Here is a 25,420-nt window from a genome sequence, read left to right on the forward strand (position 1 = left end):
AAAGTTAGTCGGGGGGGGGGGGGGTACTCGACAAAAATGTGGTATGTGCCGCGGGCGAAACAAAAAATGGGGGCTTTGGAGCGGGCTTATTGTAAAAAGGAGGGTCCTTGGAACGGGCTTCGGAACACGTGTTTGTGAAAAAGGGGTCCTTGGAACGGGTCGCCTGGTGTGAGTGCGTACATGCATCCCTATGGAACGTGCATGCAGCTAGCGCAGAGGTGATCGATGGTCGGACCGTTAGCATGGTTAGAGCTGTAGCTCTATATATGGTCGGACAGCGCTTTGCGGCCGCTTTTCACCAAACTTGCAGCTCATTGTAGCGGACCAATGCGGCTGGAACGGCGTAACGAAAAATATGCGAAGCTTTGGAGCGGATGTCTTTCTTCGTTTTTCTCGATAAGAACAAAGTGCTATGTTTTGGAGCAGCTTTCTTTGTTCTTTTTCTCAAAAATGCTTTGCCTAAATTGGAACGAAAATTTGAATGTAAATATGGTGCCCCTCCGCGGCACATACCCACCGCGCATTATATACTGAGTACACCCCCCCCGGGCGCAAAAGTCCGCGCCATACCATGCACCACCGCTATCTACATATCATCTCTACGCTTGATTCATCTGCCAAATTGCTCGTAATTTGCTTACTCACTGTCTTGGAAGATGACATTCCGTCACCCGGGCCTTTGTTGGTATGACAATGTTATTCTTTTATAAATAGGTTCTAGATCTATGCTTAATTGTTTATCATGATTACTATAACGTGATGGGTCGACTAGATCTAGATCATACAGATACATATCTCTATGCATGATTTAGATCTACTAAAGACGGACATATAGACCTCTCTCTCCCTCTCTCGCATACGCGCAGTAGAGTGAGCGATGTGTCTAGACTATTCACTAGTCACTTTGTAGCTATTTTTTAAAAATACTATTTTTGCCTTCGCCAGGGTGTAAAACGGAAACGAGTCATGTTACTGCCGTCTTATCTCATTCTCTCCCTTGTGATATACAAAAATACACGTGCCTCCATACATTAAACAACTATGTAAATCATTAAATTCTAAATGTCATACGTAATTACACTGAATAACTTGATGTTGATGTAATGATTCCATGATAATTGTTTATGTCACTCTATATGTATTTTCCGTTTTTACTTTATTATATGTTACATACACTGAATTGCTATGATGTTGAGTTATTTGTTTAACTGCAGGGCGCCTTTGGAAAGCAGTTTTGCATAACTGAACAGGCCTACCCTGCGGTATAAAATAATGAGAATCAATATTGATAAATAAATGATACCTTAAAGGGATGGTCCAGGCAGGAGATATTTAAATCTCAATGAAAAGAGACGAATTAAAACAGCGCAAAATGCTGAAAATTTGATCAAAATCGGATAGCAAATAACGTATTGAATTCTAAATTTTTGCATTATTCCGGTGAAACAGTTCTAGGCATGTATTCATAATAATGTAATCATATATACTGATTTATACAGCGCAGAAACTATGTGATATATTCTACTTCGCTGTAATTTAGAGCTGGTGAAATGCTTGAAAAAGAAATTAGAAAAGGGGGTAAAGAAATGTATGTTAATACAGATAGAACAAGTTTGAACGTTTCTACTGATGGACAGGATCTCACTACATACGACAAACCATTCCATAACTTTGGGGCTGCACAGGCAAAAGCACGATCTCCCAAAGTTATCTTTGTATTACGAGTGGGGATATGAAGGAGCAAATTATCATGAGAACTACGCAGGTTGTGAGAGTGTCTGTGAACTTTTTTTTGTAAAAGCTCAGAAATATAAATGGGGGCTTGGCCACTTAGTGCCTTGTATACAATTAACAAAATTCATGAATATTTATTAGATGGGTGATGATTTCATATCCCCACTCGTTCTTTTGTATTTTATTACATGAAATTGGGTTTATTCATTTTTTTTCTACCAAGAACTAAAGAAAATTGGATTGACAACTGATTAGGTGCATTGCCGCAACTTATTTCATCATCAACATTATTTAGACATGTATGAAAAAAATGAAACAATTATGATTTCATGTAATAACATTAGAAAAAAAGGCAAGAGGGGATGTGACATCATCACCCCACCTAATGAATATTCATGAAGATGTGCATATAACTGTTTTCACAAAATATTGATAAACTTTAAAATTCAATAACTTATTGTTGTTTGTTATCCGATTTTGATTAAATTTTCAGGATTTTGCTCTGTGAATTTTGATCTATTATTTTAGATACAAATAGTTTGAGCCCGGACCATATTCTGCCATACTTTATACTACTACTACGACTACTACTACTACTACTACTACTACTACTATGCCTATACGTTGACATTCCCCTGATGGAAGCTCTCCAAATCCTATTTTTAATTGAAGAAGGTACAGGTACAATGTATATACATGCAATTTAATTGCCAAAAAAGGGAAGATTTTGAAATAACGATATTTAGCATAAATATAGAACGATGTTGAAATGTTTATATTGTTTATGACAAATTGTAAGTGTCATGGATGGACGACCGTCAGTATCAACAAATCTTTTTTCCTTATTTTTTGCGATCTTATGGAACAGATCGATTCAGTAGGGGAGAGTTATAGCGGGATAGAAAATAGAGAGTTGTTTGTTTGGGTAAAGAAGTTCGTTCGCCTTCTTCCATTGTTTACATTCCTTAAAGGTGTTGATTTCGTTTGCTAGTTTTTCTGGGCCAGGCTAGTGATTGGAATGTGGAAGTGAAAGAGGGCAAACTGACTGGGTTGCTAGGCGTTCAGGGCTAATAGAAGTCCATTGGAACTTCAGTTATTTTACTACTTTGCTTCTTATTCATGTTCTTCGGCTCGCTTGCATTCTTCAGTGATTAGAGAGAGAGAGAGAGCGAGAATGTGAACAGGTGTGGAAGCAAGAGTGAATTCCTTGGTGGAAGTGAGCTGTGAGTGGGAGTGGCTGAAGTGACAAGAGTCGCAAAAGAAGATTAATTGATCGAGAGAGCAGTTGGGGGAGTGGTAAAGAGAGTTACATAAGTTGGAAGAATAATGGAAAGCCGAAGAACTTGAATTTGGAATCGGAGTACACAATAATTAAGTTCCATTTTATACATTTACATTATAGGCGGATTAATTTCGCGCATTACACCAAAAGTGATAGGGTTGACTTGGGGAAAGGCTTCTTTTCGCCACGCGGTGTTTGACCCAAAAGGGGATAAAAAGGGAGTGTTTAGTTGACAAGGGGCAGTTTTTCGTTCCCGATTTGTTTTGCCGCCGTAGGCCATGTCGGTTTGATTTTTGTCTGTCGTCGGTCGTCCAGCCCAGAGATGCGACATTTATTATTATCCAGCATGTAATTTGACTTTGATTTAGAATAAAACCTGATACACAACTTAACTTCATCGAACTTGTCATTCTTTGACTCCCGTCTTTTTTTTGTACGTGGGCAGCGCAAGACGGTGGGCGGCCACCGGCCGTCTTGCAAAGCTGTGTCGCTACACTACTACTTCTACTTCTATTTTTACTATTATATGCTATTGCTCCTACTACTACTTCTGCTACTACTACGACTGCTATACTACTACTACTACTACTACCACTACTACTACTACTACTTCTACTACTACTACTACTACTACTACTACTAGTGTTATTATTATAGTAGTACTAGTTACAGAAGTAACAGCAGCAGCAGCAGTAGTAGTAGTAGTAGTAGTAGTAGTAGTATGTGCTGTACTCTCATCAGTGTATTGTACGTGTATGTTTATGTCTATAGGCCTGTGTATATGCAATTTTAATCTGCAAACCCGATATGAGCTGAATTTCTTTAACTGACAATGAGTTTTATTCAATTCAATGCGTTCTTTGACACTCCCGAAATACTAGGTACATGTACTCTAAAAGGTCAAGTTTAATACTTGGAGTATATCTCCTGTGCGTACGTGATGTTTGTTGCGCGTTGGTACAATGGCCCCATATGTCATGGAGTTCTTCCCGGTCAAGAATTAAGATTAAGTTCAATATTTCAGGACCAGCAGCATTATCCCCCGTCAGTATATTATTTCCCTAGCTGTGGATACATATGTGTAGCGAGGCATATGCAATAATTTTCATGGTCTGGCGATAAGAACATCTGTCTGCATGCCCTGTTACGGCACATTTTGTTAAATAGCACATTTTGGTAATTTACCAAAATTTGCAATTTGGTAACTAGCTGCACAATCCAGAAGTTTGTAGTTAACATGTTATGAAACTCTTTAGGTAACGAGTAAATTGTTCCAGGGTTGGACCTAATCATCACATGTAATGGCCAACAAGTGTTTCAGTGCTATTGAAACGGAAAAAATACACTGTAAAAAAATGTTGGGTACAATTTTAATCAGCACGAGGTTAATTATGTGTCCAACCGGTATGGGGCAGTATTTAATCCAATGCGGGAAGCATAATGGGTCCAGTAAGGTTGAAGGTCAAGTCCACCACAGATAAATGTTGATTTGAATAAATACAGAAAAATCAAATTAGCATAATGCTGAAAATTTCATCAAAATCGGATGTAAAATAAGGAAATTATGAATTTTGAATTCTCGTTATTTTTTCAAAAAGCAGTTAAATGCACAACTCAATGACATGCAAATGAGAGAGTCGATGATGTCCCTCAATCACTATTTCTTTTGTATTTTATTGTTCGAAATAAGGAATATTTCAATTTTTACAGATTTGACAATAAGAACCAACTTGACTGAACCGTAAAATGTTAAGGCGATGATAATTCCATGTGTTCAGAGAGGAATGAAACTTTGTTTCAAGGACAATGAGTAGAAAATGGCAATAAATCATATTTCACATAGTGAAATACAAAAGAAATAGTGAGTGAATGATGTCATCAGTCCCCTCATTTGCATACCGCCCAGGATGTACATAGAACTGTTTTGTGAAATTAAGCGAAACTTCGAAATATCACAGCTTTCTTATTATACATCCGTTTTTGATGAAATGTTCAGTGTTGTGCTCGTAAGATCTTTCTTTTTTTTTATTCAACTTAAATTTTGGTTGGGGTGAACTTGTCCTTTTAAAAACAGCAGCTTTTAAAAGGGGCAAAATTTTCATCACATCGGATAAAAAAAAATGCCAAAAGAAATGCATAATGTTGGTTGGACACATAATTACCATCATGGATCATTCTTACCCAATATTTTCTAGAGTCTACTACTTCTACTGCTGCCGATACTACCAACACTACTAATTCTACTATAGTAGTAGTAGTAGTATTATAGTAGCAGCAGTAGAAGTAGGAGGGGGGAGGAGGAGGACTAGTTCCCTATTAGATGGAGTTGCATTTACTGTAGTCTCGACTAGACTTTATATTGCATGGTGATGATGAGCTGATACTAGTAGTAATAGTAGCAGTAGTATAGTAGTAGTAGTAGTAGTAGTATAGTAGTAGTAGTATAGTAGTAGTATTATAGAAGTAGTAGTAGCAGTAGTAGTAGTAGTTGTAGTAATAGTAGTAGTAGTAGTAGCAGTAGTAGTGGTGGAAGTAGTAGTAGACGTATTATTATTATTATTGGTAGTATTAGCAGCAGCAGTAGTAGTCGTCGCCGTAGTAGTGTTAGTAGTAGTATTAGTAGTAGTGATGGTAGTAGTAGTAGTAGTAGTATTAGAAGACGGTTAACGGTATGTAATTTTATCATTAATAGAAATTAAATCAGTGGGAAGAGGAAAATCATGGCTACCTGGAGTAAAAAAGCAAAAGGTCTGCGAGACATCAAAGATGTGGATGAACTTGAGAAAAAGTATGACGAAGTATGCGAGTATTACGATGAGGTAAAACAGAATTATAAGTATCTTTTATTTTTATTTGCCGTAATAATAACTGCTTGACCATAGGCGCTCTAGCCTATATGATGAGTTAACACCGAAATTGAGATATGACAACCCATCGGCAATCCTTAATAGATATCGAGCATATCTGTTTCCCCTTCATTAAAAAAAGAAATCTAGGGTGAGCCGGGGGGGGGGGTGAGTTTATTCTCCCATGCCTTCCGATCTTGCTGCACGGCGTAACAGAGATCGAGGGGTGGGGGGATGTTTCATTCTAAACGTCTATTACATGAAGCCCGATAACAGTCAGATGTCTGCATGGGTTTTCTACATACAGCGTAACATTATTTCATTTTGTAATTCTTCATTTAGGGGCAAAATAATTTGAGTCAAATATTAAGATTTAGATAGTAAAAATATGGCCCCAACTTACACTTGCTTTAAAAATGTGTAAGTGAGGGAGTATCTTAATATTTAATACTTTCGTATTTTATGCCGCGGGGGGGGGGTATCCACTGGTTTGCTTTTATGGAGGCCCTAACTATGGCCTGAAAAATGAATTTGATTTATTGGAACGTTATTGGCATATTCTGTTCAACACAAAAAATACAAAAACAATTCAAAAAACATAAAAAACTTGAAGATCATTGAGGTCATGAATGAACCCTTTTTTAGAGACTAGATTTGGCATTTTAAAGACAACACTCTCGCATCTCCGTTTTCGCATTTTAACTTTCCTCAGGGAGCGCTTGGTCCACATTTCTTATACAACGCTCCTTATGAAACAGCCATGGCAGTCATCCAGCTTGAGCCGAATCGAAATGTCAAGATACTTGATGTTGGATGCGGAACAGGACTTGTTGGGGAAGAGGTGAATATTTTCATAAACAGATCCTCTCATATATAAGCATTTGAATAATCTCTCGCGAAAAATTCTTTAAAAACAAAATTAACATCTTGGCATCACACTCATTTGAAATAAAGACAAATTGAACCAAAAAAAGGCAAGCAGGCAGGATAAAAAAAAAGGATGATAGAAAAAAGGAAAGAAATGGGAAAAAATTCAAACATCAAGCAAACCCCCCGAAAATCCATTGATATATTTTAAAGATCTAAAAAATTAAAATGTTGTAGAAATTAATAAAACTTAAAAGTGAAACATTGCCAAACTAAAAAAAATTATAAAAGATCGCAACATCACACACAAACATCTCTCTCATCCCATTACAAGTACCTTCGAACCGATCACAACAAGACTCGAAACGAAAGCTGAAATAACTAGATCTAATTATTAAAACTCAACAATCCAATGCGGGAAGCATAATTGTCCCGTAAGGTTGAAGGTCAAGTCCACCACAGATAAATGCTGATTTGAATAAATACAGAAAAATCAAATTAGCATAATGCTGAAAATTTCATCAAAAATCGGATGTAAAATAAGGAAATTATGATATTTTAAATTCTCGTTATTTTTCACAAAGCAGTTAATGCACAACTCAATGACATGCAAATGAGAGAGTCGATGATGTCCCTCAATCACTATTTTTTTTGTTTTTTATCGTTTGAAATATGGAATACTTTTTACAGATTTGACAATAAGAACCAACTTGACTGAACTATAAAATGTTAAGGCGATGATAATTCCATGTGTTCAGGGAGGAATGAAACTTTGTTTCAAGGACAATGAGTAGAAAATGGCAATAAATCATATTTCACATAGTGAAATACAAAATAAATAGTGAGTGAATGTCATCAGTCCCCTCATTTGCATACCGCCCAGAATGATAAAAAATTAACATCTTGGCATCAAACACATTTGAAATAAAGACAAAATGTTCTAGAAATTAATAAAACTTCCTCCTCCCATTACATCATCAAATCAGTAATCCGAGAATCCATAACTTAATTATGAAAATTTCCAGTCAATTTTTCATTTAAGTGGAAAACTGTTTATCATGTGAGATTGTTTACACCATTGAGAATCTACTCCGATCTGAGAATTTACATGCCTAACTAGTACTAACCTGCCACACACACACACACACACAGCAGAACTTGCAAACGTTTATTTCATTGTTCTCTCTGCTTCGTCATCTGTTAGTTATTTTATGAAAATTCTTCACTTTTCTATCATATGTAGTTCAATATTCTGAAATACGGGACAAATAGGCGTCTCGCGGGGAGGGTTTGTCGGGATGCAGGGACAAAGAAGCAAAATACGGGACGATCCCGGGAAATACGGGACGTCTGGTCACCCTCTATCCAACATATATAAATGTACTTATACAGTGCGTATCAAAAAAAAGTTTACACTTTGAAAAAGCTCTGGGAATTCAAAAATATACAACATATGGGTAATTTTTTCACATATAATCTTGGGTTTGGGTCTCATCTATCCAATGAAAGTAAAAGTTTTGACCGAATTTTACACTTGACTGAGCACTGTCCATTTTTGTAAAGCTCGCAGAAATCTGTTTGCGCAGAAATTCTTGTTTTCACGCAGTGTCAAGGGGAAAGGGCGAAATCAAACTTACCCTGCCATACATTTTTCCTACATTTCCCATGCACTTTTAGTCAATTAAGATAAGCAGATACATTCAAGCATTTTTAAACAAATTTACCACCCAAATTGAAATTTCAAGCACAACTTTTACCCTTTTTGTGCCAGCTGGATCTGATGACATAACTGAATCGGAACAAAAGTTTACATCAGACATCTCCAGCACTTTTTCACTAAGTTTTAATTATTCAAAGTGGGTTGACATTTAATTTTTCATTTAATACTTGTTTCTCCACACTTTTCCCAAGCTTGACAATGATTAACAAAATGAAAATCAAGCCTAATTCATTTTATGTAAATCACAGCTCAGTGTAAATCAAATATCGTCTTGATGGCCTTGGTGTGTGGGGGAGTGGGGCGGGGAGCAATGCACTCTTCGGAGTGTATTGGGCAAGGAAACAAGTTAAAAGAGGTCAAAGATATCTTCATATCAACTTTACTTGCTAAATTCTACGTGTTCTTCATGATAAAGGTTTACTTTTATTCGCATAGCTAATTCAAAGTTCTGCGCAAATCGTTTTTCACTAACTTTTCAAAAGTAAGTGGTGCTCACTCAAGCGGAAATATTTTTCGATAGTTATATCGTCATTTGCTTAAATGGATCTGTACCAATGTTAAAATGTGGAAAAATCTTCAGGATATTACAAATTTCAGGATATTACAAACTTTTTTTTGATACGCACTGTATATTTAAGTTTACTTCTGGGATAAAAACCAGCTAATCTTTACAAACTATTATCTTTCTTTCTTTCTTCATTTGTAGTATAAATATTGTTGGAATTTATTCTCATACAATTTAATTCATTTATCAATTTCGTAGATTGATCTATTTTCTTTCTTTCCTTTGCCTCATTACATGCTCTTTCTTTCATATACCTTAATACATGAAGTTCAAGGTTAATAATATGTTGATCTATCCTTTTCCTTCGTTTTGTTTCATAGCTATTCAAAGAAGGATACAAAAGTATCCACGGAGTGGACATGTCTACTGGTATGCTGAAAACTTGTGAGAAGAAGAATGTCTTCTTGAAGCTGGTTCGGGCTAAGTTTGATCCAAAACAACCTCTAGAGTACGTTGATGGTAAGTATATTAATAATGCTATTAATTTAATATTTATGTTGTGCAAGTTATATATACTCAACTGCGCATTACAATATCATTACCTAGGCAAAAGCCGTGCCACCGACAGACTCTATGGCATTCGAGGAATTTCTTCCTACCGTATTCGCCTCACATGGGGTTGAGTGCAGCACAAGGTAAGTAAAATTTTCCCTGATGGAAAACACGCCATGACTAGTAATCGAACTCCCGTCCTTCATATTGAAAGACGAGTGGCATAACCTAGATCACGACGCCCTACGTATAGAGCTACCTGTGTTGTAATTCATGTTCTTTTTTAAGAAAAAAATATTATTCGTGGAGCGTTGTGGCTGGCCAAGTGGATTAGTTTTCGGACTATGAAGCAGAGCCGTGGGGTAATTTTCTTCAGCAATAGATTTATCTGCAAAGTGCTGCACTCAACCCATGAGAGGTAACTGGGTACCGAAAGGAAGTAGTTCCTCAAAAAACCTAGGTGCTGGAGTCGACAGACCAGTTTAGCTGGGATGATATTGGAACGAGTTGAGTACCTAATTCAACTGAATATGTGTGCTATACTGTATAATCATGGTACTACATGATTACAACTCGAATGATTTAGAAAATATGCCTGCAGGGTAGCATAGGCGGCGATCCTGGGGTGGGGGCCGGGGGTAGGGTGGGTGGCACTCCAATCCCCTCGATTTTTAAATTTTGTACAGGGGCTATGGGTGAGGGTCGTCTTTTGGACCAAAAAGCTCAAGGAATCAACCCCTATGGCATGGTAGATATAGGTAAAGTCCAATATCCAAATAGTCAGGGCTAGATGGATTTTTTTTTACTTCCTGTCAAAATCATTTTGGTAAACAATACATAAAAAATACGATATATTTTTCTCTCTTGCTGTTTTTTTTCTATATGTCAACGATTGCCTACACACATATCTCTCGAGAGAGTCGACATAAGGTCTTCCCCCTATTTTCTTCCCAGTGTTTCTTGATTAGTGAGATTGTAATGCTTTGATTTAAATATATTATTTCAAAAGAATAATATTCTGGTGCAATATTGGGAAAACATTATTTAAAACTGTCAAAACCAACACTCATATGGGGTTGGATCTAGAGCATAGGAATTCACATCATATTGTAACTTTTATAGGTGTAGAATGCCATGTTATCCGCCGATATGAGTGCGTTAAAAACATATAAATAGTAGCTACCTCCTGTTCCCAATATAGTGAAAAATGATATCACAATTTCGATTCCTTGCAACATTTTATTCAAACCATATTTTAATGTAATTGTCGTTGCTTTATCTTTCTCCTCCTTACGAATCACGAAGTTGAATTCTTATATTTTTCCATTCAGGCTATTTTGATGTAGTTATGTCCTGTGGAACGTTCGTGCCCGGTGCGCATTTGAACCAGACATGTCTCCCAGAGATATTTCGCCTCCTAAAACCCGGTAAGTTCGATGAATTTATGTATCAAGGGCATAAACAAAGTGCAATTCTTACAACGCTGCTTTCAACAGCTGTAGGTTATCAGTTGAATAGGAACGTGCATCATAAATTATATCTGTTAGAATTTAGAGGCGTATTCCATACACCATTTGGTTTAATTAGACTATAAAATTGCGCAAAATGAATGAAAATGAAATGGATATTAGATCAACTGGTTATGAGACGAAATGGTGATTAGACGAAGTGACGATTGAACCGAATGGTTAATGGACCAACTGGTTGTTCGACGAAATGTTGATGGACGGAATAGCATTAGACTAAAAGACAGTAGACCATGTGATGAGTGGACGAGTTGTCAGTAGGCGAATTTACCATATCATTGATCACTGGAAACGGCAATATCTACAGAAAATGATACATTAAACGAAGTTGTGTTTTCACTTCCTCATATCTTTTCTGCATTTACATGCATTAGGTGGATACATGGTGATTGCGACTCGACAGAAAGCTTTTGAAGAAGAGCTTGGAGGCCTTAAACTTAAAAGCACCTTACCACGTTTTGTCGAAGAGGGCGTTCTGGCGAAACTGTCGCACGGTGTGATAAGATACTCGACAGAAATTAAAATCGACATTCCTGGCGTCATATTGTCATACATTTTACTACCAACACAGAAAGAGCAAAATACCAAATGACTGTTGGCAAAGGAAAGGCTTTATTGACTATTCCTTCTACAATAAATAGACAATACATATATAGTTGATATGATAGTAGTGCTGAATGATAGTTTATATTGTGGTAAGCCTAAGTACTAGTATATACCTCCGACCACTACACATTAAATAAAGATTAAAAATTATCACATATTATCAACAGAATATCCTATTATTATATGTGCACATATAAACATAAATTTTCAGTGAATCTGTTTAACGAAATAAAAAACAACGAAGAATCAAAGCTATTCTCAGTTCTCGTCAACTACCTCAGTTCTCGGAAGCTACCTCAGTTCTCGTAAACAATTTGTTTCTTATACAGGTATAAATTCTAGTTTGAAATCAATATCTTGCGGAGTACCCCCAAGGATCACTCCTTGGTCCCATACTTTTTATTCTTTACGTTAATGATTTTAAAAATTCTTCCAATATTTTGTCATTTCTTTTGTTTGCTGATGATTCTAATCCTTTTCTGTCTGACAGTGACCCACATACGCTACTTAATACTTTGAATACAGAACTTCTATCAGTTAAGTCTTGGATTAGAGCTAACAAGTTGTCACGTAATGTTGAGAAAGCTAATTTTATGATTTTCAGTAATTCTCTCAAAAGTTTACCTGGTCAAGTAGTCATGGATAATGTAAATTTTATTTTTAGGTTGAATCCACCAAATTTCTTGGGCTCTATATTGATCATGATTTGTCTTGGAAGTGTCACATTAATTACTTGAGTAAATTGACTTTATAGAAATATTGGTATTTTAAGCAAGCTAAAATTCTTTTACCCTGATTATATACTATTATACTTATAAATGACTCTCATTATTAAATTATGGTACATTGGCTTGGGGTAATACAGACAAGACTGTGTTAGAAATGTTATTTAAATTACAAAAGAGGGCAATTAGGGTGATTAACCAATCTGACTTTTATGCACACATCTGACTTTTATGCACACACAAATCCATTATTTATGAAAAATAAAATCCTGAAAATTCATGATCTTTACGAATTTCATTTGCGTACATTCATGTTTCAACTCTCAAAAAATGATCTACCGGAAATTTTTTCTTCCTTGTTTCAAAGAAACAACCTCATCCATTCTTACCCTACATGCCCTACCCGTCATTTCACCTTCCACGTACTCGTACGTTATATTCGAAAGACCAAGGCTTTAGAATAATCTTCCAAACGAAATAACTAGCTGTTTATCCCGAAGTATGTTTAAATGTAAACTGAAATCTTTTCTTTTGTCCAGTTATGGACAACGTTAACACGCACTGGCTGAATATATATAATGTATTTGATTTGTACCTATTGTAGAAGGTATATATAATGCGGTATAGTTTTTTATTTTTTTCATTCTTCGCTAATCCCCCTCCTATATTTTACATTGTCCACTTTTCCTCTAATTCTTTACCCCGTGATTTTGCGCTAATCTTTGGCTTTTCCTTTGTAGTCTAATTTCTCTTTAGTGTCCGATCTCCTTGCGAACTTCATAATTACTTTAAGGAACCTGCAGATATTGCAAGCTTTGCTTTTCATGCAGGTTCCTTCATATTTCACTTTATTTACTGCCATTATCTTTGTATTTTCTATGGAATCAAATGTATTTCTTGCATTATGTTATTATTTTGTTATCTTGTGAAGTATGAAAATAAATTCAATTCTACAGGGTCAGAAAGATGACCCATCAACTACAGTTGTGTTGTCTGAAGTATGAACATGGGCGTATAAGAGATCATAATAAAAATTTATTATCCCAAGATCAGTCAATGAAAAACGCAAGAAATCTTTTAAACATAAGAATGAGAAAACTCTCAGTAATGAATTAGTGAACGCACCCACTGTCTACTGCTTTGAGAATGGACTGGATAAGTATTAGAGATGTGAACCAGTGAAGTTCAAGTTTGACGTTGACCCGGACAAGATCCGGCCAACCTAAAGAGAAGGAACTTGGAGCTGAAAACAGAAGCTTAAGAATGCGTTTAGAAGCATCCATCCATAAGTATGAACATTAATCTTCAATTTATTGATATGCCCTGGCAGAGTTATCCTCCGGCGTATTTTGGTATTATCTTATGGATTTTACATGCATGACAAACTAAGAGGCAATCTTAGGAAGGTGGTACAACCTGGATTGCGCCAAGTTGCTTGGTGAAGAATACTAGCGTACCTACGGAGGGGTCAGTCTGCCCCTCTGACGAGTCACAACCCATGCAAATTGGACGTATCCCTGCCCCCCTGACGAGCTTGAATACCTTTATTAATAATAATAATTGGATTTATATAGCACTTTTTCCAGAGGATACAAAGCGCTGTTAATTGCATAAGACAAGTTAAGGTTTATGGTTATATAAGTGTGTTTTGAGATGTTTTTTGAAGAGGAAAAAACCACTTCCACGATTTATTTTTATTTTTTATTTTTATTGTCATTTATTATTTTTTTCTGTTTCCCATTTCGAACGTGGGGGTGGCATTGGATATGTATGTTTCTAAAATTACCTTTTAAAGGTCACTTAGTTTATTTAGTGTTTCTTGTTGACTTGGGCCTAGAAGATGTGTCTTTCATGATGGTGTACAAGTACGGATTGATGGAGGAATTGATCGGGAGAATGAAGACCACCAACCAGGCGTAGATATCAGATGAGATAGTAATGACGTTGGTCTGAACCAGTATCCCGAGGATGATGATGGGCATCCAACAGAAGAAGTCGGTCGCTACGATCAAGGAAAATTTTAGCGCCATCTTTACCTCATTCGCCGCTTTATCTTTACGACCGACTCGATCTCGTGCAAAACGCACCTAGACGGTAAAGGGAAACATGGAACCATGTAATTAGTCTACAGTGGCGCCAGAACGTTATATCAACCGAACGTTGTTGTTGCTGTTGTTAGCTTGGGTTTAGAGGCGCGTGTCATTCAGATATGAATATTTACGCCTATATTTGACGCATAGGGCGTCAAATAGTCTTAGCACCACTCAGAGCCATTAACAGTTACTGCACATTTTTGTTAGCTGAAATTTCCATTTTGCACAAGGTTGACGTTGAATATGACCCAAATAATAATAATCAAGAACATCAAGTTGTGGACAATGGAAATAATACTAATAATGATAATATGCTTTGAGTTATTCAACGAAATGGAATGTATGTATAGAAAATATTTAACACTTTCAGTTATGTAGGCGCAACATACTCTTAAATAATCAAAAGTATCGTATGACCCTCTTTTTGCATGAATGAAAAATTATATTGGCCTTTAACCGTTTATGGGGTAAAGTGAATGACCAATAATGGAGCGTATAATGGTGTATTGCATTTTCAATAAGCATTTAGTGTCACACATTGAGATTTCAAACCGTCTTATAAAAAAATCTATCGAATGTTAATAATGCAATTCAAGCTGGCCACAAGTGACGAAATGGTCAAACAACAATAAATTCTTTGTGAAAGAATGTAAAACAATCTACGAATGACTTTGCGATGGATAACACTCACTAAAGTTAAGAATTGGGATAACACAAAATAGAGAGTGGCATGTTGGCTTACCGTTAAGAAGATGGCAATGTAGGAGAAAAGAATTACTACGAAACTAATGAGATTGATCCCCAGAAAGACCGCGATGGAGAACTGCCAGGTAGAAACTGTGGAGGATGCAACAGTGTTGAAGGTCGCAATACCATATCGGGATTGGGTATTCACGTCAAGTTTGGCGTACAGGTCCACGGACTTGCGGATGAGTGGCAGACCAACGCACACGTCACTCAGGCTGTACGCATCGGGGTAGAGGTAGTTGATGAAGATGGCAACAAGAGCGAGACAGAAAGAGAACATCCAGATAGCACCAGTGATGATACGTGCCTTGGTGGTGGTGATGTGGTACTCGATGCTGAATGGGAAGAGGATGCAGATGAAGCGATCGACGGTGATGAGGGTCAGGAGGAAAACGGAAGCCTCACTGCTCAAGAACGCGATGAACCCAGCTACCTGGCAGACGTTACTTGATCTCCACTCTTCCGCTCGACCCTCCCAGAAGTACGAATCCCCTATGTAGAGATCCATCGTGGCTAGGATAATCATGTAGGCACCCATCAAAAAATCGGAGAGGGCTAGACTGGTGATAAAGATGGACTGGATAGTGCCCACCGACGTAGCTTCCTTCCGCTGCAGACGCATCAGTATGACGAAAGCATTGCCTACTAATGCGCTGATACCTAGTATCCATATGAAGACTTTGATGATAAGGTTCTGGAGGAAGGTCTTCCTGCAGGTGAAGAGTGGGTGAGATGGAACTCGCTCAACACACGAGGCCCTCTCTGGTGCGATGCAACAAAACCTGGAGTCATACACCACTCTGAGAAAACAACAAATATTATACGTTTTGCTTTCAATAATTCACTTTCCCTCATCATCGGTTTACATTACGTTCTTATAGGTATGCGATTTGTAACACTGTTAGAAAAGAAATTAACAGAAAAAGATACATATTCATTTTGTAAATTGGTGTAACAGGATATTTTCTTTAATTCTAGAGAGAAGACTGGTCGATTAAAAAAAGAGACATAAGTAATTACGAGAACTTTACAAGGTTTCATAAACCAAATTCGAATTTTCTGTAATCTTACAGGCATGCGAGCGATGAAAAGTATACCCCTGGATATTGTCCACCTAATGGCAGTGCCCCGGGTCCAATGATAATAACAAAACATGAATACACATAACAGATTGTTTGAGTAATTGATAACGAATCTATTTAACTTCAAGGTTTCAACAAGTCTAGATTACAAAGTAAAGCGAGTTAAGATACTACATCATGAAATCAAATGGGATAAACTTTTAGCAAGCAATCTTGACGACTCCCTCAAGTAAATAAGTACAAGACACACAATGAGAGGTTACTTACAGCGCAATCAGATTTTCCAGTCCCTGGAATATTTCCGGGAAAATTTGAATATGTTCCGACGAGACAGACATGATGTGTCTGTAAACATGAAAATTGAAAAGATAAAAACGATGGGAGTAGTGGTATTTCACCGGCGGTGCGAGCACCTCCCACCTAAAACTTATATCATAAAATATATCTTTGTAGGAATACAAGACATGAATGATAGGATTTAGAAAAAAAATGTATATACATATACAAAGGGAAGCAAACCGAGAATTATGTCTCGATCATCCATCTAAGGAGCAAATGAAGAGGCATCTAAAAATCAAATAATAAACAACCTTTATGATAATTTTCGTTCAATTGCCAATTTTACAATGCTACTATTATGACTGTGGGGTGCCCGACCCTAAGTCATTTCGAATTAATTTAAGAGTCTTGATTTTGATACCAAATTGAAGGTAACGGTCTATAGAAAAACAAAATGGTTCGAGCGTTAAGCGCTCAGATTAAAACAAAAATGGCAGCCAAAACCAACATGGCTGCCAGTTTACATCTCTTTTTTAAATGGAGTCACTAGAAGACGACTTTAGATTGATAAAATTTTTCTGAGAAATCTCTTCAATTCTTTTAGTCAAAGCTTTCCAAGTCAAAATCTAAAGTACATGTTATTTCCCATCACGACAATACAATTTACCATTACCAAACACAATAAGGTTTTAAATGGGTGGGGGGGGGGATCGTCCTCTTAACGAACGTATTTTTGTTCTCAATTGTTTTCTGCAATTTGAGAAGCTTCCAATCAAACAATAGTTGAGGCCGGTACTGTCAACTTGTATTGATCACGACAATGGTGGGAAATAAGCTGTTATTATTAAAAAAAAATGTACTTACAAGTCTTCGAGTCGAGTGAGGCCGAGAAAAGTACCGGGGGCAATGGAGTGGAGTGGATTATCTCGGAAAGTGCTGCAATTAGGAGGGGAAAGAGGAACACAATGACAAATCAACATCATATTGGTTTTGTGTCCGAACTTCATTAGAGCTATATTATTAGCTGAATATATTCATTGTTTCAAAAATAAAAAAGGGTATATACGAGGTTACAGAGATAAGACTCGAACTGGTGAAGTTTGTTGCATAATCTAGCAACTCTCATGTCAGATTGCAAAGCGTAGCATTTTTATTCATTTTAGGATGCGTTCGATTATTATTAGTAGTAGGATTGTGAAATCATTAAAACTTATGTCATCAATGATTTTTGTAAAATAAAGTACTCTCGAATCAAAAGAGGAAAATGTTTTAATATAACATATACTTACACTATCTTCAGATGTTCTTTGATTCCTTCAAAGATAGAACTGTTCACTTGTGTTATATTGTTCTCGGGTAAAACTCTGTGGAAAGAAAATAAATCAATTTCAATTTGTGAAAGTAAGAGTACTTTATATACTCTTCAATTAGGTCGGTGACAGTAACCAAAATTATGTGGGTAAAGTGTACGTCTGACGAAAATGATCATAATCAACCGACAATTCGATGAGAATCTACCAGGATTCTGGTTGATATTGACCATTTTTTGTCAGACACATATTCACCAACAGATTAGTTATTGTCTTTGACTAAAGCTTTTTGTCAATACCTTTATTACGCCCGTTACAGCGCAAGATTTAAAAAGCAATCGTGAAATGTAGAGGGAGGATGCGATTTAACGGGGTATGACCATAATACGAACAGATATTATAGCACTTTTTATTTCTTTTTCGTCGTTTTTTTTGCAGCAAGTAACGAACACGTCTCTTTGAATCATACACAGCAAAAACTGTGGTGTTAACTGGTGTACATAGAGGATCACACCAGTTATTTTACACCGGTGTTTAATTGATGGTGTTAGTTTTACACCTAAACACATTAAGAAATAAAGGTTCAAATTGAACCTTGATAGGTTGATGCAAAATCAGCACCCCATTGGTTCAAAAATTGAACCCCTGATTTGGGGTTCAAAAATTGAACCCTGCTGTTGGGGTTCATTTTTGCAACCTGCGGGTTCAAAACTGCACCGCTAAATTTTAAATTGAATCCCTAGGGGTGCAGTTTTGAACATGCAGGGTGCAAAAATTAACCCCAACCGCAGGGTTCAATTTTTGAACCCATAGGGTGCTGATTTTGCATCAACCTTTCGGGGTTCAATTTTGAACCTTTATTTCTTAGTGTGTAGGTGTTATTACAACACCTACGGTTGTTACATTTACACTCTTTGGTGTTATGTTCAATATCTAGGGTGCTATTTTAACACCGTAGGGTGTGGTCCTCTATTAACACCAATTGGTGTCAGTTTTAACACCACAGTTTTTACAGTGTACTGATATGACAATTGAATGTATACTTACAGTCTCTCCATAGAACTGCAATCCTTAAATGCACCTTGACGAATTTCTGACAGCTGGTTATTACCTAGATCACTAGAAAACAGCAAATACAAAATTAGTAATTACGTAATAATGAATTCCATTGGAGATATTTCAGACCAAGATGGGAGTTGCTGCTACCCTGTTTGGGTTCAACGATTAAAGGGATGAGCTACGTCGATATGGCACTGCACAGTGGCCGTCGGAACAACGATCAATAGGCAAACGAATTTTCTGAGTATTTTTGTTTCAGATTTCGATTTCAAACAATAAATTATGAATGGATTAAGAGTTGTAGTGAACCACTCCTTTTGCAACGGGCGCGAGATGTAACAGTGTCCTAATTTGGATGTTCTTGAAAACACGCAGAACGAATGTTTTATATTCTTATAACCATATTTTGTACTAATTGCAACTCTACCTTGAATCTAAAAAAAATCATACTTTACATATGTTGATATTATTATTTTAACACATTGGGATCTTTTATTAGATATTTACAATGCATTACTATTGATTATTATTTATAATGATAAAAATAATTGGCATTTATATAGCGCTTTATCAATCTACGACTGCTCAAAGCGCTTCACAGTTATTATTACCCGGTCACTGGATTCATAGCATTCCAAGCAGCCTGTTAGGCGGACAATTGTTAAACCAACCACAATGACTGTTGTTTCCTACCGGTACCCAATTAGCGCCTGGGTGAGAGTGGCAAAGTGTGGAAAGCGCCTTGCCAAAGGACGCTATGCCATGGTGGGATTCGAACAGACGACCCTCTAATTACAAGGCGAGAGTCAGAACCACGGCGCTTCCACATATGTATGCATATATTCTGGCTCGTAGAGAGGAGGCAAAAACGGCCGATGGCATATTAATCCCTATGACAAAGCCCATGACTATATTTAGCGATGTAAGTTTTTTTATAGTTAAGAAATTATTAACTCCATGAAAGATCTCTTCAAATTAAGTCGTCCGTGAGGACGTTACGAACTGCATGCCTCCCCCTTTATTAAAGATATTGCCGACATATGCTTACATGAAAAAGAGACGTCGAAGATCTGTAAAACATCCCTCGTCAAGACGCATTATCTGGTTAAAATCCAAGTATCTATTTGAAAAAAAAAATCGGAGGTACATCTTGAAATTATTTCATCTATGAATCTTTATTTTGATAATTAAAACGTTTTTCCTGTAATGTAAACTGTTTTTTTTTTTTAGAGATGTCATTATTACATTATGAACATTTGATTTTTATTTTGTATTATTTAAATTTGCTATATAATTTACTCTGTTGCGTATTCTAAAATAATTGGAAATATGGGTGCTAGGGACACCCATGATTTTTGTTCGAAGTTTGTTCTTGCTTTACTTTAACGACCATGTAATCTGATGACGTAAATATTACATAATTCTTAAGGATAATGGTAAATTACTGATCTTCCACAAATTTTGAAAGTAGATTCCTTTTTATCACGATTAATGGAAAGGTAACACTTCAATGATCATGATGATGATAATTATTCAAAGATATTATTCACTTACAGCAATCTTAAGTTTATCAGTCCAGAGAACGTGCCATTCTCAAGATAGGTAATACTGTTGTTGGTTGCAACACTGCAAATAAGGAAACGGTATAAAGAACAATCGTCGAAATTATATCTTACATATGTGGGCAAATTACAAATATTAAATTGGTAGTTTTCGCTCTTCCACGCACAACTAATCTACCGCGCAGCCCTCGACAAAGTCATTAATGTCATGGAGGGCATCTGACAATAGATTTTCTACGTTCCAGAAAGAGTCAGCGTAGCTGTTGCGAAAACTCTCAAATGGTAGTGTATGGAGAACATATATCGCAATTATTTTCATAAACTGTTGCACTTAAAGAGTGATAAGATATTTATATGATATCATTGTTTACATAATTGATAATGTATAAAACAAAGATGGATTGTGTTAGTCAAGAAAAAAAGACATACTCTAAAGAGGCAGCCACAAATATAATATGTGACATCGACTTTTTTCAGAGATGAGAATAATTGAAGAAAAAGATGCAATCTAAACTAAGCTGTGGGCGAAATAATGATGTCAAAAAAGATATTGTGTTACCTCCCAAAATGCAATTGAAAGGAAGCGAAAGAAAATGGCCTAACAGAATGCATCCCTTTATTTTATAATGTTCAAATGAGAAAAGTAAGAGCGTAGTATACTACCAATACCGTTCTTTTTATTTCATCTATCTATCTTTGTGCTTTTTTGAAATGTTTATTGTTACATATGACGAAGACAATGTTAACAAACATTCTTTAAAAATAAAGAACAAGATTACAAACAATGCAATACAAGTGCGTGTATTAAATTATTGTAACATGGATTAAGAGATAACAGGAGAAATATTGAGAAAGGGATGAATTGATTTAAATATAATGTTATATAATATTAATGACATTTAAAAAAATCAATTTCCCGTTGCACTGTGCAACTGATTATAAAAGTACAAATAAAATGGGATGTATGTATTTGAAGAGGTCTTTTTCTACTTGAGTGTTAATAAAAAATAAAAAAATAAACACTAAAAAAGGCGTTTCGAAGAAAGTGTTTGTGATTCACACGTCAAAGTTGGACATTGTTCTTTGAATATTTCTAATAAGATTTTTAGTACTATTGTGAACTGAAAGAGCGTAAAAGATAAACGAAACACATTCCCTGAAATAAAATTAATTATCTTCATTTCAAGAAATAGGTCTATTCACACAAAGTGCCATTGACTGATTAACAACAGGTTATACAAAATCGAATAAACACTTATTTTTCAACCTTTCTAAAAAAAAATCAAATTAGGAATCAATATTTGAATTCTTTTCTTAGAATCTTCAATAATAGCATAACATTAGGCTGCAGTACGTGTTATTGTGTTGGAGAACACAAATGACCCACTTCGTATTTCTTTGAAGCTGAATCTTTATCCTAGTTGAAATTTGAATTATTCTGTCAAAACTTGTTCAAGAAGAAGTAAATTCTCAATAGTTATAATAATCCAAGTACTTATGCAATAAAATGAAGTTTGAATATGCGTGTAGAACAATATGAACTAAAGAGACAACCCTAGAAGGCACTACCTAGATATACAAAGACACAAGTGCATTCAAAACAATATATAATAATAAGTGCTATCTAGCTCATAGCAAATTTAAGACATCAAGAAACGGGTTCTCTGGGAATACCAAATAAACGCAGTGCTGAAGAACTTTGATCATACTCACATTTTCCACAGGCGTGAGAGTTTACTAAAAACTCCTGCTGGCAAGCTTTCTAATTGGCATGATGCAATGTCACTAAGTGAAAAAAAAAATCAATTTTATGAAATACACTGATTTTTACATATTTCATTAGGAGTATGTTTCAAATGTATAGTGTGTCAGCGTTGATAGAAATATGCAAAAAAAACACAAAATAATGTTAATGGAAACGTATAAAAAGACACTTTGTGAATACTTACATAGTATGAAGGTTTGTTGTTTCGTCAAACATACCATGATTCAAGATTTTGACTGGAAAACCATTTAAATTTCTGGAATTATACAAGGAAAATGATAAAGAAATTTCATAAATACAGTGCAGTTTTATACAGATAGGGTGATAAGGATTAAATAAGACGAGTATTTTTCCTTTATGTATAGGCTTACTTTGTGACATGCAAGAAATGAGGACTTTGGGAAGAAATAACCTTACTCAAAAATGTATACATATATCAAGGTATAAAGAATGGTATATTGCAGAAAAAAAACAAGTCAACAGAAAAATGAGTATTTATCATAGCAACTTTCACAAAATCTATCTCTTAATATTTCTTACAGTGATCCTATTTTACACTCGAGTAGTACATGTAGTGCAAATAGAATTACCATAAACTTTGTGTACGTTTTTTAGGGCTTTTCTACATGGTCTAGGAAGAATGATCTCCCATAATTTTGAAAAAAAAATGTTCACCGAACTGTCAATATAAATTGTGTAGTTAAGGTTGTGTATAGAATGAATGACGAATCTATTAGATGATAATAATGATAATAATTATTGGGTTTATATAGCGCCTTTTCCAGAGGATACAAAGCGCTGTTGATGGCATAAGACAATTTAACGTTCATGGTTATATATGTGTGTTTTGAGATGCCTTTTGAAGAGGTCAAGAGAAGAGAGATTTCGGAGAGATGGAGGGAGTTTGTCCAAAGACGGGGGGGGGGGGGGCAAGAGATTGAAAGGAGTTGAAACCGGCCTGTTTTCTGAGTTTTGGAATGACATAGGAATGAGCAGCTGCAGAACGAAGAGAGTATGTAGATCCTTGTTGCTGAAATAATGAAGAAATGTAAGGGAGTGTGGTTGACAGAAATTTTTAGGTTTGAACAAGTATTCGATAATGTATTCTATGGAGAAACAGGTAGCCTGAGTTCATTTAGAAGAGGGGTAGCATGACACCATTTTGGGTTTTGAAAGATTAATCGTGCACATTTGTTCTGAAGGCGTTGACGTCTTCCAAGATCTTGTTTACTAATACCCCCAAGCAAGCAACCACCACAGTTAAGCTTAGCGAGCATAAGTGCCATAACAACATTATGACATGTTCCTGTGATTGAGATTGTGTATTTGCCACTTGAGAGTACGACACAAGTTTCATCTTCAAGATATTTATTTATTTATTATCAATTCGGCAATTACAATATACAATATAGTTTCAACAAAATACCAATAAATATTGGAATATCTATGCCTTTAAAAGAATAAGAAATGTCAAGGATACCATTAGGATGTGCAGGAGATGCAGCAACAAGGAACTCTGTTTTACAAGAATTCAATTTCAATTTATTTTCAACAAGCAACAACTGAATGTCAGAAAAACATTTTGAAATCCGAAAATACGCACATGCTGCATCTCCAGAATTTGGTAGGATAAAAAAGGTGAACATCTGAATGTCATCGGCATAAACATGATACTTAATTGAGTGTCGACTAACGATGCTCCCAATATTACCGATGTAGTATGTAAACTACTGAGGCCCGATAATTAACCCCTGAGGTATACCATATTATAATGGTTTCTCACTTGAAAGTGACCCTTTATGTGTACTCGACTAGACCTGTTGTTAAGATACGATTTGAACCAGGAAAAAACATTATTACATAGGCCGAAATCATCAGCCAACCTTTGCAAAAGGATTTTGAGATCAACCATATCAAAGGCAGATGAGAGGTCAAGCATTAATACGAAAACAGCTTGCTTATCGTCAATTGCACATTCATATCATTATGTAGACTAATCAGTGCAGTTTCAGTGCTATGTGCCTCACGATATGCAGACTGCATTGGATCCAGTAAATTATTCTGTGTAACAAAAGTAGATACCTGTTTGGAAACATTCTTTTCAATCACTTTGCCTACAAATTGTACATAAGACACTCTCTGGGAAAACACCAGTGGACATTGACAGATTCAGGATACGTGAAAGTACTGGGAGTAAAACTGACAAATGCTTCTTAACCAGCCATGTAGGCATGGGATCCAAAGTGCAAGATTTTGTGGAACACTTAGAAAGCATACGTTGTAAGACATTCTCACTCAAGGGTTGAATCAAGTTTACATGTTTTTGAAGATACGTTAGATACACTACAATCAGTTGGAACAGTGCCCTCTATATCATCACTAATTTGAGAAATTCTACTGGCAAAACGATCTGAGAAACTTTCAGCAATATCTGAAGAGTTAGTAGACACAGGAAGGACATTACTACTGACATTGAGCAATCTTATACATGTCCTTAGTATTACACGACTACATTCCGCCGGGCCTCAATATAAAGTCAAGTTAAATTGTACAACCCCTCTTCAGGTACAGAATGAATGGCGATTCTATTAGATCAATTATTGCCCTCTTAAAACGAATCTATTACCTTTTACTCTCAAATACGAATCTCCTTTTCACTCTTACTAAATGTTATACCTCCAGAGTACGCTTGTCGTGGATCTAATGGTTCAAGGAATTTGATACTTTTGACAAAAGAATGTAAAGACGTGTTCTCATGACACTCTTTTTTTTAATTGACACTCTTCGAGATAAAATTATCTCTGTTTCGTTTCTTCGAATACTTCTTTTACTGACAGTTTTCGCCCTGGAATTTTTATATTCCTTTTAGGAAAGCATTGTGGACAACCATGCGAAAGACATCCATGAAATTCATAGATTGTATTGCTAGCTTAATGGCTAGCTTAATGGAATATATCACTGTATAAGGCCCAATTTTCTTTTCCCCACCATTTCTTGCATTAAATATTTCAATGTTCTCCTGCGTCATAATAAATTTTAACCATGCAATAGCTCTATGAGAATACCCCTCCTTCGATCATACCCACCGTTAGGAGTCAATTCAATTGTATTCGTTTTAAGGAATTTTGACAAGAAAGCATTACAACATGCGGATGCTATG

The 25,420-nt window shown here is 36.0% G+C and overlaps 2 protein-coding genes across 3 annotated transcripts in view; one reads left to right on the top strand and one right to left on the bottom strand.

Annotated features, from left to right (window-relative positions):
* Nucleotides 1-5,736: 5,736 nt before the first annotated feature.
* Nucleotides 5,737-13,341, top strand: LOC121422594 (methyltransferase-like protein 27). Its single transcript, XM_041617744.1, has 5 exons — nucleotides 5,737-5,835; nucleotides 6,575-6,703; nucleotides 9,335-9,473; nucleotides 10,838-10,933; nucleotides 11,407-13,341. Exons 1-5 carry the CDS (start codon nucleotides 5,737-5,739, stop codon nucleotides 11,622-11,624), a joined length of 681 nt encoding a protein of 226 aa, XP_041473678.1. The 3' UTR covers nucleotides 11,625-13,341.
* A 694-nt stretch (nucleotides 13,342-14,035) lies between these two features.
* LOC121423287 (G-protein coupled receptor GRL101-like) overlaps nucleotides 14,036-25,420 on the bottom strand; it is a 29,626-nt gene continuing 18,241 nt past the window's right edge. For both annotated transcript variants that reach the window (XM_041618620.1, XM_041618622.1), the window contains 10 exons: nucleotides 22,445-22,516; nucleotides 22,209-22,280; nucleotides 20,488-20,559; nucleotides 19,982-20,053; nucleotides 18,922-18,993; nucleotides 17,854-17,928; nucleotides 17,429-17,500; nucleotides 16,553-16,630; nucleotides 15,199-16,003; nucleotides 14,036-14,450 (listed from right to left, as the gene is read on the bottom strand). In XM_041618620.1, the coding sequence (XP_041474554.1) occupies nucleotides 14,169-14,450; nucleotides 15,199-16,003; nucleotides 16,553-16,630; nucleotides 17,429-17,500; nucleotides 17,854-17,928; nucleotides 18,922-18,993; nucleotides 19,982-20,053; nucleotides 20,488-20,559; nucleotides 22,209-22,280; nucleotides 22,445-22,516 (1,672 nt within the window). In that variant the 3' untranslated portion in view covers nucleotides 14,036-14,168. The remainder of the gene's footprint in view (nucleotides 14,451-15,198; nucleotides 16,004-16,552; nucleotides 16,631-17,428; nucleotides 17,501-17,853; nucleotides 17,929-18,921; nucleotides 18,994-19,981; nucleotides 20,054-20,487; nucleotides 20,560-22,208; nucleotides 22,281-22,444; nucleotides 22,517-25,420) is intronic.

The sequence above is a fragment of the Lytechinus variegatus genome, chromosome 10 (genome assembly GCF_018143015.1).
Source record: "Lytechinus variegatus isolate NC3 chromosome 10, Lvar_3.0, whole genome shotgun sequence".
Taxonomy (NCBI): Eukaryota; Metazoa; Echinodermata; class Echinoidea; order Temnopleuroida; family Toxopneustidae; genus Lytechinus; species Lytechinus variegatus.

Coding starts and splice junctions, on each gene's coding strand:
- LOC121422594 (XM_041617744.1), top strand. CDS start 5,737: ATGGCTACCTGGAGTAAAAAAGCAAAAGGTCTGCGAGACATCAAAGAT. Junction 5,836..6,574: donor TATGCGAGTATTACGATGAG/GTAAAACAGAAT, acceptor AACTTTCCTCAG/GGAGCGCTTGGTCCACATTT. Junction 6,704..9,334: donor CAGGACTTGTTGGGGAAGAG/GTGAATATTTTC, acceptor TTTGTTTCATAG/CTATTCAAAGAAGGATACAA.